This window comes from Chrysoperla carnea, chromosome 1 (assembly GCF_905475395.1).
Source record: "Chrysoperla carnea chromosome 1, inChrCarn1.1, whole genome shotgun sequence".
NCBI classification, from domain to species: domain Eukaryota; kingdom Metazoa; phylum Arthropoda; class Insecta; order Neuroptera; family Chrysopidae; genus Chrysoperla; species Chrysoperla carnea.
In genome coordinates, this window is record NC_058337.1 from 25,500,490 (window position 1) to 25,517,954 (window position 17,465).

At 29.6% G+C, this 17,465-nt stretch overlaps 1 protein-coding gene across 1 annotated transcript in view; it reads right to left on the reverse strand.

Moving 5' to 3' along the window:
• Nucleotides 1-17,465, reverse strand: part of LOC123296183 — a 111,478-nt gene that overhangs the window by 37,171 nt on the left and 56,842 nt on the right. Inside the window, exon 3 of the mRNA XM_044877679.1 lies at nucleotides 341-3,972. Coding sequence (XP_044733614.1) covers nucleotides 341-3,155 — 2,815 coding nt within the window. The 5' untranslated portion in view covers nucleotides 3,156-3,972. The remainder of the gene's footprint in view (nucleotides 1-340; nucleotides 3,973-17,465) is intronic.

The window sequence follows — 17,465 nt, forward strand, 5'->3', positions numbered from 1 at the left end:
ATGTAGTGACCAAAGTGGTCCGTTATCAATAAAATTTTGAACGAGATACAATTCATGGCCACCTGTTTTGATACATTCAATGAATCAAGACTGTATAACACTTTACATATATTTTGCTAATGTAAAACAATGTGGATGAATAATTTCTTCTCCTACTTTGAGTGTTATAGTAGAGGGATAAGCGATAGCAAGAGAGGTGGAGGCTATGACGCGAGGGTCTTTACTTTTAAGCCTAGCGAAGCGGGCGGGTATCAATCCAGTTAGTATATAAAAATAAAGAGTATGTCATTTTTTACAACAATTACGTATTTAAAAAAAAAAACCCATAGAGTAAACTTACCCATAACTCGTCGACGTCTAGATCGTGCACCAAATGGACGATATTTACATTTCTTTTTCGCTAACATCCACGACCAATCACCACCACATTCTAACATATGTCGATGTAAATCACCTAACGTATTACACTCTTTTTGACATTTACTACATTGTCGTGCACTACTTTTCTCCCAATTACGTATGATCTCTTTCTTTTCATTCTCTAAAATTCGTCCTAAGCCCGGTATATTTAAATGTGGATAAAATTCCGATTGATTACCCACAAACTCATAATGAGCGCACCAAACATGTGGATGAATAAATTGTTTATGATCTTCTAATAGTTTTAAATTTGTAATTTTTACACCACACGCGCCACATATATAAATACGTGGTCGAGCCCATTCCCCACTTAGTTCCACCGATGAGGATACAATTATTTCATGATCGTTTTCCGATAAAAATTTATTCATTTGTTTAACATCCAGACCAAGTTTATAAAGTGATTCGGTTGTGGTTTTCATATCAATCGATGTACGTCGTGTTATCGACATAGATGTCGTTCCTGAAGTTGATGCTGCAGGTGTTCGAGTTAAATTAAAATAACTTAATGTTTCATTCTCAATTAATCTTTCATTTGTTGATTCATTACGTAATCTTGATCGTGTCGTTATTCGATTACATGATTCATCAAATTTTGTATCTTCGATTTTTAAAACTTTTTGATTTGATACATTTTTTAATCGATCACTAATAAATTTATCTAAATTCACAACGGGGTTATTCTCGTACGCCGAAGATGTCCCTTCTGACGAAGAAGGTACTTTATCAAAAACGTTGATTAAAATATCCTCTAAAACTGTTTTAACTTCATCTGTGGATGAATTATTTTCTTCATCATTCTGTTGCGAATTTAACGCTTCCTCGTGTAAATCTTGAAAAGGACCTCGAGTATCAAGAATACGATTTAATTCTTCCACTTGTTGTTCGGTTCGTCGATTAATTTCATCGTCTAATAAATTCGTTTTAATTTTTTGTTGGCGCATTTTCATTGCAACTTGTGTCCACATATCTAGTTTTGAGATATCTTTCGAGATATCCATATCACTTGGTTTTTGTTTACGACTACGGAAGTTATATTTCACGTAATGTTTACGTGTTACGTGATGTTTTGGAGCTTTGGATCCGTATTCAATTTGTCGATATGCATCAATACCGATTTGTGATGTTAAAAGCGTTGTGACCGGTGTTAACGCTGTTAATGCTAAGTTATTGACGTCATCGTCATCCTCACCATTTGCATTCGTATACGCCGAATTCGTTTCAGAGGTTTTCGAACCTTTTGTCTGGTGATAAGCATGTAGCGAAGACATCGGGGATAATTCATTATTCGTATGTAATTTCCCGTCGAGATGATTTAATAAATTTTCTTGGATGTTAAATGAAACACATGTGAAGAAGTTCTCGTCGAATTCGTAATTAGGCGGGGATGATGTTTCACATGAGGTCGATGTAACCTTTATTGAGATCGTTTCGGTTTTCGATAGAGAATTCTCTGATTTTATTTGATCCAGATTACCTTCATCGGGATTCGATACCGCAGTAACTTTATTCGTTTTTGATTTTGTTTTAACTGGTGTGGATGATGCGGATGATTTTGTCGATCGACGTGTAGTTCGTGGCGAAGATGTTGCTGTCTCGCTGTTATTATTATTATTCCGTGCACCTGAATTTGTTCGAGAACCTTTTTTCGTATTACGATTACTTGTTTTTTGTTTTTCTAATTCAGCTAATTTTAACGCATTTTCTTTTTCCATTAATTCCTTTTGTTTTAATATTTCCGCAGCTGATATGACATTTGCAACAATTGTCTCTTCAAAATCTTCTATCATTGGATTTTGTGGCGGGGGCGGTAATGTTTCAATGACAGAATTATCAATATCCGATTTTCTAATACGTTTCTTTTTCTTTTCGGTATCCATGGAAATAGTGTTTGTAATTAATGGAAGTACTTCCGTTGAGGTATTATTCGTAATCGAAACTTGTGGTAACTCTTTTTCATCATCTTCAATAGTGATCGTTTCATTCTCAATACCGTGCACACTTGAATTATGGATTTTTAAGCTTTCTTTGCTACCGAAACGTTCCTCACAATCCAAGCATCCATGATACTTCATAGAATGTTCGACTATTAAATGTTCTAATAACTTCTTTAAATCGTTCCCAACATTATCCACTTGACCACAAAACATACACGATGGGGATAGTTTACTATGCCCCGGTGTTCGCGAACTAGAACGTCGTAATTGATTCGCGGAATGACAACGTTCCACATGTTTTTGCCGTAAATTTGAACTCACAAAAATCCGATCACAGTATAAACAAAATAAACGTTTTTTACACGTAGAAGTCGGCGTTGAAGAGGTCGTAGGTGATGGAGTTGTTATCGCTGATGAGGTTGATGATTTAAGCGGTGTTGTGGTTGTCGAAGAATTTTCAACACTTTGTACTTCATCAGAACTAGATCCTGATGAAGATAACTCTTGTAAAATATGATCATCGATTTTTTCGAGTGGTAAACTACATCGTAAACTGTCTGTATCAGATGTATCTAACACAGCAGCATCGTCAGATTTAAGTGTTGAAGATTTCAGTCGAACATCTCTCTCCGTAACATCATCACTAGAAGATGGTATATCTGATTTAGGCTCTAAATTAATTTTCGAATCTTGTGTCATTATTTTATTAAAAACACGTTCGATTAAATCATTTACAATAAGTATCGCTGTTGATTCACTGCTTAATTTTTCTGTATCATTTTTTTCAATCACTTTCATTGCTTAATGCACAGTAAACAATATGTATAAACAATTTTTTTTATGTGTTTGTGTACTGTGTACCGTTAGCAGAGGAGTTTCCTTACGGTATTGATGTTCGTAGCAAAGCAACGAAGGACGTATAGATAGATAATATACACTCACTGGCGACGATACCAAACACATTTATACACACAGACACGGGGTCGGTAACTAATGTTATTTTTTTTCTAACTCACGTTTCGAAATTTCAAAGTTCCCTTAAAACTCTTTTTTGTTTGATAATAATAAAGTCCAGACCAGAAATTCTCTAAATAACGAATACATAAGCACTGTAAATATAAAATAGACGTTCTTGTCAGCTGTATGAGTTAAAAGCCGGTTTGAAGCAGGGGCGTGTCGATCGCATGCTTTGTGTAGCAGCTTATGGTGCGTCAACTGAATAGCATTGGCTGCGCTTGTGTGAACTGAACTACTACTATAATTCGCTTCATATGTATGTTTGGATGATGATGGTCGACTCTCGAAGCACAGCAACGAACGAAACGATACGACACACAATATTTTTAATATGATGTTACAAAATAAAATAATATAAATATTATATTTTGCTATAGTTCTTGTTGAATTTTTTTTTTGGTTGTTTGTTGATATTTTTTTGATATTAAAATATTATTTTGTTCACTATTATTTTATTTAGTAGCATTGTGGGAGGTAATAATTGTTTTTTGTTATTCTTTGTGAATAGACGATGATGCCAATGCCATGGTGGTGGTGATTAGTATGACCCATGGTGGTGTCGTCTGTTGCTGTTTCTATGTTGTTTTGAAGTTGTATTCTGGAAAAATAGAAAATTATTATGAATAAATAAAAAGGATTTTTTTAATGATATCAATTATTTAGTCTTGTATTCAATTCAAGCGCGGATTCAGAAAGAGGCACCTACCCACTCCAGAAAAAAGGAAATACACTATTTTATCTAAAAAGCGAATAACTTACACTTTTTATAGCTCGTAACTAGATTTAAATATCTGAATTTTTTTTACATAAGAATTTTGTCAAGTCCTTTAAGAAAATTGTAAATGGATAAAAAGCATTTTATAGAGTAATTCCAAAAAATACAAAATTCGTATACGAGGATATTCTGAATCAATTTCTTGTTTCGATATCTCAGATGTTTCCGAGATATTTTCAGTATCGCTAATAAAAACTATCCGCACATGATTTTAAGCGATATCTTAAAAACTATTAACTCAATCGTTAAATATATCCAATTTTTGTATTTTTTTGGATTAAAATTACCTTATACAAGGTGTTAAGTTATCTTATATACAGAGTATTGGTAAATTATACAAGTAAAAATTGCACATAACTATTTTAGGAGCGTATTCTCTAGTTCAAAATAAATAGAAATATTCATATAAAATTATGTCTAAAAATAATTTATATATCGATTTATTACATATGTTAAGTAAGTGCAAAATCAAGTAACCGTGGTTTAAAAAGCCTTAAAAAAATAATTGAATTGAATTTTTACCTTAAACAGCCAAAATCTTATGAATTTGACGATTGGGTGTATACTTTTTATTGCCTATTGTGGTCTAAGAAATAGAGTCGAGTTTTGTTTGTGATCTGTAGTCCTTCCAATATACTTGTCATATTGTAAAGGGGGTGTAGAGGGAACCGTTTTTTGTAATTTCGGATGACACCCCTGATGCGGATGTGGGGCGATGCGAGAGTTAAAGTGAAAATCTGCTCGTGATATGTAATATGCCTGTCCTTTTTCCAATATAAAAGAATATTATTTACATTATTATTAATAGATGTCCATAAATTGTATCTCCATCACCCTGTTTTATGAAATGTCAAAACAATAAATATACTTTTTTTAAATTTTATTTTTTAACTCCTTAGGCAAGACCTAGTTTTTCGCTCACTTCAATTTTCACTTCTTAGCCTCTTCAGTACTTAATCAATTTAAAAATGTGACACTCATTGATGCATTTTGTACAATATATTGTACATTGCTCTATGAGGAAAAATAACTAACTTCACTTCAAAACTTTTATGAAATAAATTTTCCAGTTAATATAATTATTTTTGAATATTAATTACGTATGCTAAATTTTTATGTACAATATATTGTACACCAGTAGTGAAGAGGTTAAGTGGCGTAAATTATATTGGAAAATGGGCGGACATATTGCATATCACGGGCAAATTTTCACTTCCACCTTTTATTCTCTATTACCGAAAAAGGTTCCTCCCACGACCCTTTTACGTAATGATAACTACATTGGAAAGACTTCTAGGCTCTATCTCTTCGTCCAATGTATGCAAAGCAATATCTCGGAATTTCAGCTGATATTTTAAAAACTTGTTTTTCAATTTCAAAATGAACCAAAATTTTATTTTGTATTTATTTTTCAAGTAAATCAATGGAACAAACTTAGTAAACGAAAAAATTAAAAAGTATAATGTTTACTACAAGTTGATATGGCCTTTACGAAAAAATTTCTGTATCCGCACTTGTTATGTAGAGTGAGATACATAGGTATGTTTTCAAAATAAATCTAATTGTAAGCCTAAAAAACAAAAATATTGTCCTTTGATTCTAGTTATTTTATTGTAAAACTGTTTTTCATTACTTCAGGTTATAGAATTCATTATTAAAAGTTTTTTTTTTTATTATGTATATTCCGATTTATTGGTACTGACTTTTGAAATACAGCTCCAGGAAATATGAAAAAAAGTTTTTGTATTTATAAAAATTACCAAAATATAAAAAAAAAGTTTAGTGTAACGCCACACAACCTCTATACATTAATTCACGTCACTATCGAATTCGGAGAGCACAGTAATGTAAGCAATATAATTCTAAAAAGACATTTTTTTGCTGTTTCTTAGTACGATGTACCATTAAGGACGTTCCCAAAAAAAAAAAAATGAGTGTATGAAAATATTTAATTTTGGGGGTGGATTCTGTTAGAACTTGGGAAAATAAGACGAAAATTAAGAGTAAAATTTTTCGATATATACCATAGTTTTTGAAACATTCATGCCCAAAGTTTTAGAGAAAAACACTTATAGAAGAAATAACATACAAATTCCATTCATTTCATCACTTTAAATGTATTTTATGGAAAAACGAGTGCCGCTTGTAATAATTTTTTTTACCGGAAATTATTTGTCATGATTTTAAGATTTCCAAATTAATCTTAAGAAAATTAGCCTTGTCGCACAATAAACCATACCTTTAAAAACACTTTTTTGTAAGATTTACGTGTTATAAACGAAAACTTTAAGCTCAAATCTATAAATTTAACATCGTAAGGGTTATAAAAAAATTTACTTGTTTATAAAGAGCATTAATGATAATGCATATATACATGATTTAAAGATGATTATAAGAAAACGTGATTTATGGGAACGTCCTTAAGGTAGGTATAGGAAGGTATATCCGTAAATCCACAGAATAAAATAAAATTTTGAATAGCCGTTAAGAATTCAGCCTCTTGAGGATTGTTAACTTTGAAATTTTTTGTCTGTCAAATAAAAAAGATATTTGCATGAGTTGGAACTTTTCGCATGGGTTAAATTTACCATTTGACTAAAACTGGCACATTATAAACAACTTAGGAATTTATTAACGATTAATTAATTTATTATTATATTAAATAAATTTTATAACTTATAAATAACTTATAATAAATTAATAAGTTAGGAAGTTAGGGTTTCGTTAATTTTTTTTTTTGAGGTTTGTGAGTTTTAATATTTAATATTTACGGATATATTATTTATATTCTAAAATATAAAATTTGTATTTAATCGAAAAATTTAGGATCTTTTAAATATAAAACTTTGAAAAATATAAAACTTAAAACATAAATATAATACTTTGAAAAATATTCAGAGAATAAATTGTAGTAAATTTTTTTAACCCCCGAACTAAAAAAAGAGATGTTATAAGTTTGACCGCTATGTGTGGGTGTGTCTGCCTGTCTGTGGCATCGTTCAAGTGCGAGTTTAGGGTTCTGTGTCCGAAAAATATGGCAGGGGTTTTTTAAATTTTGTAAATTTGACTTGTTAGAACTTTTATGTTAAAAAAAATTCAATTTTATTGATAGGAGTGAGTAATTTATATGAAAAAAAATTAATTTTACCGATTTTAAAATACTCTTGAATAACCGAGTTCAGAAACTATATCCTTAGAAAATGTAATTTTCAAAATTGAATATTACGGGTCCAATAAGACCTTATGTTAAATGAAAATTGCTATTTTAACAAAAAACTAATAAAGAGACGACAGATTAAAAAATACGGATCCAGTAACGCTGATTGTAAAAAAAATAATAGGGTTAATTAAGTATAATAATTAATAAAGTGTCCCTATCTCATTGATGGATGGTACTTTGGATCAAAAACTGCCAAGGAACTTTTTTCTTAGAATTTTATCCTCTGCATCATTGAATGCAGTTAAGGATATCTTGTTTGCGCAGATCTTATACGCTCGCACGAAATATATTTGGATTAAAAAAGAAATTTAAAGAAATAAAACTGAAGAGCCTACACCACGAAACCAGGAAAAGGATTGACTAAGACAAGAAAAACATATTATTTTGAATGAAAAACGAAATAAAACGTATTGAATATTTAAAAAAATGCTATATAAATAATATCACAGTCGTTCCCCTAGCCCAACAGCTTGGGCTGAGGAAGAGGATACATTAAAAACTTAAATGAAAGCCTTAATTTTGTATTATAAATATATTGTATTTGTGTAAGAAGAGATGTGAAATAATAAAGTACGAGTTCAATTACTTGAAAAATCATTCAATAGTGTTAAATTTAATTGACAATGTCATAAGAGGGGCAGTAAGACTTTCTTTGGATACAATGTTTTCGTTATTAGGCAAAAAACTATCGCTAAGTTGTGCGAAATTTAAAAACTATCCTTGTGGTTAAAAAATAATAGAGAATACCGATTTATTTTTTTTCCTTAAATAATGATTCATGTAACAAACAGCAGTGAAAAGTTTATATGGTAATAACTATAAAAACAAATAAGATAAAAGTCAGTAAAGATTTGTTTATATCTTTTTCTAGCAAATAGAATTTAGCATGGAATTCTTATGGTAAACATTCTTACGTCAAATACCATGTCCGCTTTCTCTGTCTATTGTCGAGTTTCTTTTGTCTTGAAGTCGATTTTCTAAGTTTTTTTTTATTTTGTGATTTTTAATGAATCTGAAGTACACTAATTCGTCCTCTTGTCGTGCATACTTAATGCAAATTTAAGACTTTTGTGGATTTCTCATGGATGTCGATGTCAGAACTCGACCAAAATGAAATATGACCACACGGAAACCACCAGTTTTCAAAAAGATAAAGAATTATCTTTTGATATTATTAATTATCAAAATCGGGTTACCCAGTCGAAAGTTCTGAGATAACAAACATAAAAAAAAATACAGTCGAATTGATAACCTCCTCCTTCTTTGTTTGAAGTCAGTTAAAAAACCAACATTAATTACGTCTTCTTCATATACCACCATGTGAAAAGGGCTGTTTTTAATAATTAATTTCGTAAAGAGAATCGACTTGAAATTTATACAGAAGACATACATATTAAATACTCATTAATTCACACACAAAATTTCAGTTTTTTGATAACACTTTCCTTTTGGTATCGAAACACCTTAATTAATATCATCAATCAATCTTTTCAACACATTTTGATGTTATTAATTATTAAAGATTGCTGTAAATATGAGATCGTTATCAGATTTCATTCACGAGAAATCGTAAACGAAAAAATGTCTCCCCACACACATACACACTCATGCGTATACACAGACAACAATTTAAAAGTGTTATTTATACATTGCCCTGACTTTGAAACGTAAGGATATCTTGAAAATTTCGATTAGAATTTTTGTACCCATTTCAAAAACTTTCCTACAGGAAGTTAAAAAATTCAAAAGAGGAACAATGAAGATATTTGACCAAAAAAAAAACCAACTATTAAAGATAAAATTACATTTAGGTTCTTACATTGTAAAATAAAAAAAATATTCACAATTTAAATATCGATCAAATTTCATTTCAGGTACATTTGAATTTTTATCAAAATTCATTATCTGGGCTCAAACAATAGAATTACAATCACAAAAGATATATCTATCTCGGTATACTACATTTTTGTGCTTCTTTTTAAATCTATTCTTTAAATTCATCTTTTGTTAAAAGTGAAATTGTGAAAAATACATCATCTATCAGAGAAAGAAAATTGCTTTTTCTTGTCTTTAACAGAAAAATACACCGAAAAAACATATTAAAACAACAACGGAACATATTTATAAAAAAAAACATATTTAAGTATTAGTATTCGAGCGTATATCGGCGTATGGATGACAAAAACTATTGGGTAAAAATAATTCTTCTACATGGGATATAGAAATACACGAATACATGTCGTCTCCGATTGAATGTAGTTAATTTACCTCCATCATAATTCGCTACTGAAATGTCACAACAGTCAAACTTGTTGGTAACAAAATTTTAGACTAAAAAAGTGTAAATCATCGTAATCTCGAAAACGGCAAGGTTAGGCGAAAAAAGTCATATAACAAAAATTATTTAGAAATGTCCAAAAGATAAGATCCAATTGTTTTTAAATCAAATATTTGTTCAAAATCGCATAATACTCGTTAATTCTGTCAGTATCAAAATTTAATCAAAATATTGTATGTCTCGAATTTTAGCATACATTGAATCAATATTATTGATCGTGTAAGGCTAACAATAAGAAATCTGATGTCATGATGATAAATAGATATGTGAATTTCAAAAATTTCGAAAACTGTGTTTTTCAAAAATCTCGAAAACTATAATTAGGTTTCATCCACTCCCCAAATTTTATTAGTCAGTCTTATATTGACAAACAGTTACAGATAAATCGAATTTGTTCCAATACTCAACGGATTTGGCATAAATCGAATGTCAATATCTGCTAAGGTAATATACGAAATCATATTTTTATACTTAAAAGAATTTAAAAGAAAAATTGTGGCATCAAATCGGCATTGCTTCTCCGATACAAGCTAGACTACACAGGTAGCGTATTATATTTTCATATCCAGTGTTTTTTCAATTTTAATTATATAATAGAATAAGTCAAGGAGAAAATTTTACTTCAATAAAAATCTAAAAATCGGACGAGAAAAATTGGGCTCAATTTCCTATTTTAATAAAATTTTGCTATATTTTTGATCATTTATTTATTTTTCAAATATGCAGGTTTAAAATTGTATTAGTACTGTTTCAAAAATACGAGCGCAAGATTATTCGACAATTTTACTAAGGAAGACTCTATATACCTATTTTAATTGCAACTCTTTTGCAAGTCACTTTATAGATACAGAATGTTATACAGATGTAATGTTTCGCCATAATAGGCTTTTGTTCACTAGGAATAAATCGGTTGAATAATAGTTTCTAATGATTAATCATAATATGTAGACAACAAAACACAAAATTAATTTTAATAAAATTTAAAGATCATTAATATTTTTAGATAATAATTTTCATAAAACTATACATGCAGTCACGTGACAGCAAACACATATCAGATGTACTTTCATGGTATTACGTCACATCATATGAAAGACCATGTAAGCTTACAAATACAAACACATATAACTTGCAAACATTTCTAAAAATTCATATACATAAATGATTGTATGTCATGAAGTGACATCATACAGGACGCCATTAAACTTTACACCGTTTTAGTACTTAATTTGAATTGGTTTTTTAAAATGCAAACTACATAAGGTAAATAGTTTTTTTTTTTTTTTTTTAAATAATACTTTCGTGGTGTAAATCAGATACTAATGTAACGTATATACCAATTTTTCAAATTTAGGACAAAAGCCTATTATGGTTATGAAAGTTTATACAAAAAAAACTACTAACTACTAAATATCCTAATTTATACGAAAGAAAGTACTAAGTTTGGAACCAGAAATTTTTTCAAAACATGCAGAATTATGTTATGGAATCATTTACATGATTTTTTTAAAATAAATAAAATGGTGATTGTTTTTTATTTGTTGAATCCTAAAATAATTTGTAAATAAAAATAGAATAATTACTATATCAGTGTAATGTATTACTTGATATATGTATATAAAAATAAAATATCATAAATAAATTTTAATTTATAATCGTACAAACTATAAATATTTTTTAATTTATATCGATTGGTACACATTGTGCTTATAATAAATAATGTTATGTAATACATAAATTTTATATATCAAATTGATCAAATAGTGAGTGCAATAAATTTATGATTACAATGACCAAGTGCACAAGCTATTTATTTCAAAAATAAAACCCTGATTGATTACAATTGATAAAATATTGCACTGCTAGGTGCCCATACACAGTCCTTATTTTGTGCAGGAAATTGTGCAGCCTATACGAAATCCACAAGCATCTAATTTTCAAAATATTTTATTATAAATACATTCAATAACTTTCAAAGCAGAAAAATATTTTTATATTAAAGTCGATTTCAACTTCGCTAGCTTATATTTATCCGAGACAACTTAAAACGAGAAGGAAATAGGAATAAAAGTTAATTCTGGTGATTTTTTCCTTGTACGAATATTACAAGGCTAGGTGCTGGCTTTTGAAGACGTTTTGCACCTAGGCTAAGAGGTCCTGTGGACTCCTTGTTGAGAATCAGCTTTCACCCGAAAGCGGGACGTTTTCGAATAAGAAGTGCTCTTTTAAGCAGATGAAGCCATACAATTCTGTCAAGTTTAGACGCTACAAGCCCACAGCTTCTCCGCCGGAATCCAGGGTTTCGGACCCAAAACTTCTATACCAGACATCCTTCAGATTTTTACAGGTGCAAATAAAATGTATGAAGGTTTTATCACCATACTATGAAGGTGGTAGTTTAATCGCCTGTTAAGTATAATAAAACCTCTGTAAAACTTTTTGTTGAAACTGGAAGATACATGATTTTTATCAACAATCTTTTGGTAGTACACAATTTAGGCAATATGTATTCGTTCCGTGCATGAGTTTCATTTCAAGGAGTTACCATAGTAACGATACACTACATTATTAATATAATTGCATCGATGAATATATAAGTCTATGGATTGCATATATTTTTTACATTGAAAATTTAATACTATTTTCTAACAATTTATATTAAATAATTATGTTAATATACATTTAAAAAATATTATTTATGCATTTTTATCTCATATTTTCACGATTTCTAATGCAACAAGTTTAATTGTTATTTTCCAATAATTTTAATTTGACATTTACTATACTTACCATTTACAAGTAAACAATTGAAGATTAGTCATATTTTAAAACAAACGCATGATTTATTGTAAATTTAAGATAACAGCGCAGCGATTGATTTAGCTGCCCCCTTCATCTCCTATGCACCCGGCCAATATAAATTCAATCCTTTACCTCCATAACGTAGAAACACATGATGATAAACTTAATATTTATGTGGGCTTCTTTTGTCCTATAAGACAATGTCAACTCAATTTTAGCAAATGGGTTTTGCCTTTTAATTTCAACTATTGGACCACTTAGCTCCATAACAAATCAGCTTTGTACTAAAGCATTATAAAGCGACTTATTTTGTACCACAGGGTTTTTACAAAATAATTACTGAATGAATTGAACTAAAATGAATATTGCCACTTAATAAAAATAGTTAATCGGATTATTATTATCTATTGGCGCTCGTGAAGGTTTAAATACTTGGACTGAATGGGTTAAAATATTTAGGATGAAAAGTGGGAAGGAGTAAATTAAGCTCTAGTATTTGATTTCTTTTAGTAAATTATGTTTGTATCTTAACATAATAAATAGTTTTCCTTACTATAAAACGAGCTATTAGCCATAATTACTTAAAATGATCATCCTGTATCTGGTAGAGCGTTGTAAAGAACTTTTGGGGAATACCTGTATGTTAACTATATAAATTTAAAAAAAAAATTATTGCATTTTGATAGGAAAAGAGGGTAGGTTAGAATTTGATTACCATAGGTATATACTTGCGGTTAATGAAATTGCAACAAAATTGTATATCAGATATATTTGGTGGCATTAAATATTAAATAATGTGTATTTTTCAATCACCAAATCGATTGTGTTGAAATTTCATTGACCACAAAATACATTATTTGATTGTATTGCAATTTCAATGACCACAAGATACATTATTTTTCCCAAAAATGAGAATGTCAAAATAGTATATCATTTAAATAAGACTGATAATTATGACCTCAGATATTAATGATACATTGGATTTGTCCAGAAGAAATCGCAGTGGCTGAAAAAGTTGTTTTTGTATGACCGTAGTCGCTATTTCTGTAATTCGACATGACTATGTCTTACTCAAGTTTCTTAATTAATGGTGAGCACCCGCGATTTTCTCTGAACAGAACCATTAATTATTTATTTACTGTGAACTTTTAAAAAACGTCTGAAGAGAACAGGTTTAAATTCAACTAGGTATGTAAATCAAAATATGAATCACAGATGTTGTAATTTTTTGACAAAATTTCAAAACACACAAAAATAAAAGAAAATTTTGTTTCTTTAAATCAATTATTCACTCAACCACCATTTTACTTCTCTTTTTACTTGAAAATTTGGTAAGATAAAGCATACAGAACAGAACATTGTTCTGCATTCATGTTTTGCTATTATGATGAATACAGAGAATACTACGAACTCCAACTAAGAGAGATGACGTATCATCATAATACAAATATTTTATTCTATTGTACACCCAATTTCTAAGAAATACTACAACAAAAGCCTAAGTTAAATATATCATACAATAATGAATGTAATGTGTGTGGATGTCGCTTGCTTATGCTTTAGTTTGTAATACATATTATATCCAAACATCCCTCGAGTTTCAGATAATTATCTTCATTCAACAAAATTTCAATAAGAACTTTGAATATGTATACAATTGATCAAAAATATTGAATCTATCTGTACAAGAAATATATTCAAAGACAGATTTTTCATAAGGCAAAGTAGGTTCCTGCGTACAGGTGCGAGTTTACAAAGACACGCGCGTGGAAGTTTTTAAACAGACATAGAATTAATTTGTGTAAGTATGGAAGCAAAGAAGTAAAAACAGTTTACTGAGTTAATTGTTGCAATACCATGTATAGACTGTTGATTACACTGTCACATACATATATAACTGATATCCCCATATAATACATACTATACAATTTGCGCCGTCACGAATAAATTTTTCACAAGACCACTACTTGAAGTTACCTGAAAATTTACCTGTCTGCTTTTATAGTTTTGGAGAAAATGAACACCAAAGTTTTTTCTTAAGTTGTGCTAAAGTTATGATCTAATTTGTACTCTCACGGAAAAAACGAAAATTTATTTCAATTTTATTTACGAAAAAATATTTCAAATTAGACTTGTTTATTTTTAATGGTTGCGCAAGATAATGCATCTTTTAACTCAAAATTTTGTATTTGAAGCATTTTTTCTCGATAAAAGTAATTTTTTGAATTTCGAGCATATTTCAAGTTAAACGAAAAAAACTTGTATAATCTTTAAAAAGTTTGTAATTATTCTAAAACCGCGTGCATTAAACAAAAAAATTGGGGTCATTAAATTAGGACTTAAAAATGAAATAGGATTTCATAACGCCACTAAGTAAAGTCTACTTACTATAACTCTACAAAAACAAACCAATTTTTCGAAACGCCATAAAAAATAAAATGGTTTGTTTATACGTACGTAATACAAATACTATATTTAAAATATTATTTAACTGTACATAACGGTATTTGATTGTATGTGGATACATTTATTTTAATGTATTGTAAAATTTGAATTTGAATTGTAAAATAAAATAGTTCGTTTCAATATATTTATTTTAGTTTCCTACCACATTAATAATAAATACTAGTACTAGTACTAATAAGGTAAACGTTGCGACCGATCAACTATACATTATACAAAATACAAACTATAATATGAAGTTTGATCGTTATAGTTTATACCACCTCTAACATGTCTCTCTCTTCATAGATACATACTAGAGAGACTTTACATACAACTGCTTTTTATAGTCTGTATTACTGATGGGACGAATGTTGAATGTTGTACATTCGCGTATGCGAATTTTGGAATTAGTACTGTCAATCTGGCATTTTGACTGGAAAAAATTTCAATGGTGGATCTGAAGTTATAGATCGTTAGGGGGGCATACATGATCGTTAGGGGGGCATCTCTTAATTTTTTTAAAAATAACTTTTAAAAAAATTCAACTCAAACAACTTTCTCATTTACACTTTTACAAAAAAATCATTTTTTCTTAATGAAAATCGTGAAAAACCCTTTTTTTGATACTTTAGCGCCACCTACTTTTTGTAATTTAACTCGTATGACGTTGCTCCAATGCCATAAAATGTAGCTGACAATGTCCTCTACATTTTTTATTTGAAAAACTTTTCCTTTTAACCAATAGATTCCAAGAAAAACGCATTCCAAAATCTTTTTGGATTTTCTCAAAAACAGCGGAACGAAAAATTATCTTAATTTTTTTTAAAGTTATTTACATGTCCCCTAACGATCTATAACCTCAGATGCACCATTGAAATTTTTTCCAGGTCCGGCCTTTTTTTCGTCTAGATTGACTGTATCAAATTAAGATGCAATTGAAGTGCTCACAAATTGTAATGTTTTAGCTAAAAATTAATCCTTTTATATTATTTCTCCAGCATGTTTTTTTCTCTTTATCAAATTCCATGATTCACTCCTCATTTTCAAGCTTATCATGTTGGCTCCTGACGAAAAATATACTCACGGACTAAAATTGTACTGCTTAGGAAAAAACAGGCTAGACAAAAAATAATTTTATCGAAAAAATATCTCTATATTTTAAATGAGTTAAATAATAAGTGTATCAGGCAAACATAATTCGAATGTAACAGTTTTTATAGATGTCTAATACTGAACGTATGTGATCATTTTCTATATCCATTGTCATTTTATAGTGTGCTTAAGGCGTAAAAAGTGAGGTTGAGTTCGTATATGAGCAACATAGGTCAATTGGATCTTGTAAACCGTTAGAGATAGAACAAAAGTTTAAAAATAAAAAATGTACCTTATAAAACAATAAACAACTTTTGATTGAAACACTTTTTCGTAAACTATAAAAGATATTTAAACTTCTTATTTATGAAAAATAATAAAAAGCACTGATATTTAACACTTTTTATACAGGGTATTTCAACAATTAACTCAGTCAATTGTCTGTTTTCACTTGTTATACAGGAAGATCCAAGTTGTTAGGACCTTATCAAATGGTAGATAACGTTAAAATAATGATAATTTAAATCCACAACACACATATAGTCGGAAAAGTATAAGTGTTCTAGATAGAGAATGTTGATATTTTGGAAGAAAAATAGGATATTTTTTTAAATATTACCAAAACACACCCATTTTAGAGACACAGATATGCCATCATTCCGTTCCGAGGGAAAAATCCCTAGCGCCACTACCTTTATTGCAAAGTAGCTTTTGCACCCGGCTTGGCACCCGATTATTATTTCTTTAGAGAACGTACCTTGTTCCCTTTTATCTCCTATATATACCCACTTGTCTCTGCTTAACTACCTCCTAAATACCAAGTTAACTTCCATATCTTGAATATTAAGACAGCGCTTCCAGTGGATAATTTTGGCAATTAAGGAAGCTGATATGAATAATTTTCATTTGTTTACAAGTAACTGACTGATGCAGTAAATGTAAACTCAAAATTACTGAAAAATAACAATATATTAAACTTGTTGCATTAGAAATTGTGAAGATAAGAAACGAAATTGCATAAATAAAATTTTTTAAATGTATACCATATATACAAACCATAGACTTATATGTCCATCCATACCATTATATTAATAGAGTATCGTTACTATAGAAACGCCTGAAATAAAACTCATGCACGGTGCGAATATGCACTAGTGTAGAATGTATAAGACTTCCGAAGTCGTTGGTTCCGCAGTGGTTCCGCATCACAGAAAAAAATATAATATCAGAACATTATTGATCTGACCATTAAAAATCATGTTAGTCAACACTCGCTATTATTTTATCCATGTACACAAAGAACGCTATTTACAGTAGAGATTTTGTTAAAGCTGTTAAATTCAAACATCTGCGTCAATATTTTTGACAATTTATCATTACCAATATTCTTTTCGCCCTATGTACAGGCCTAAATGTATT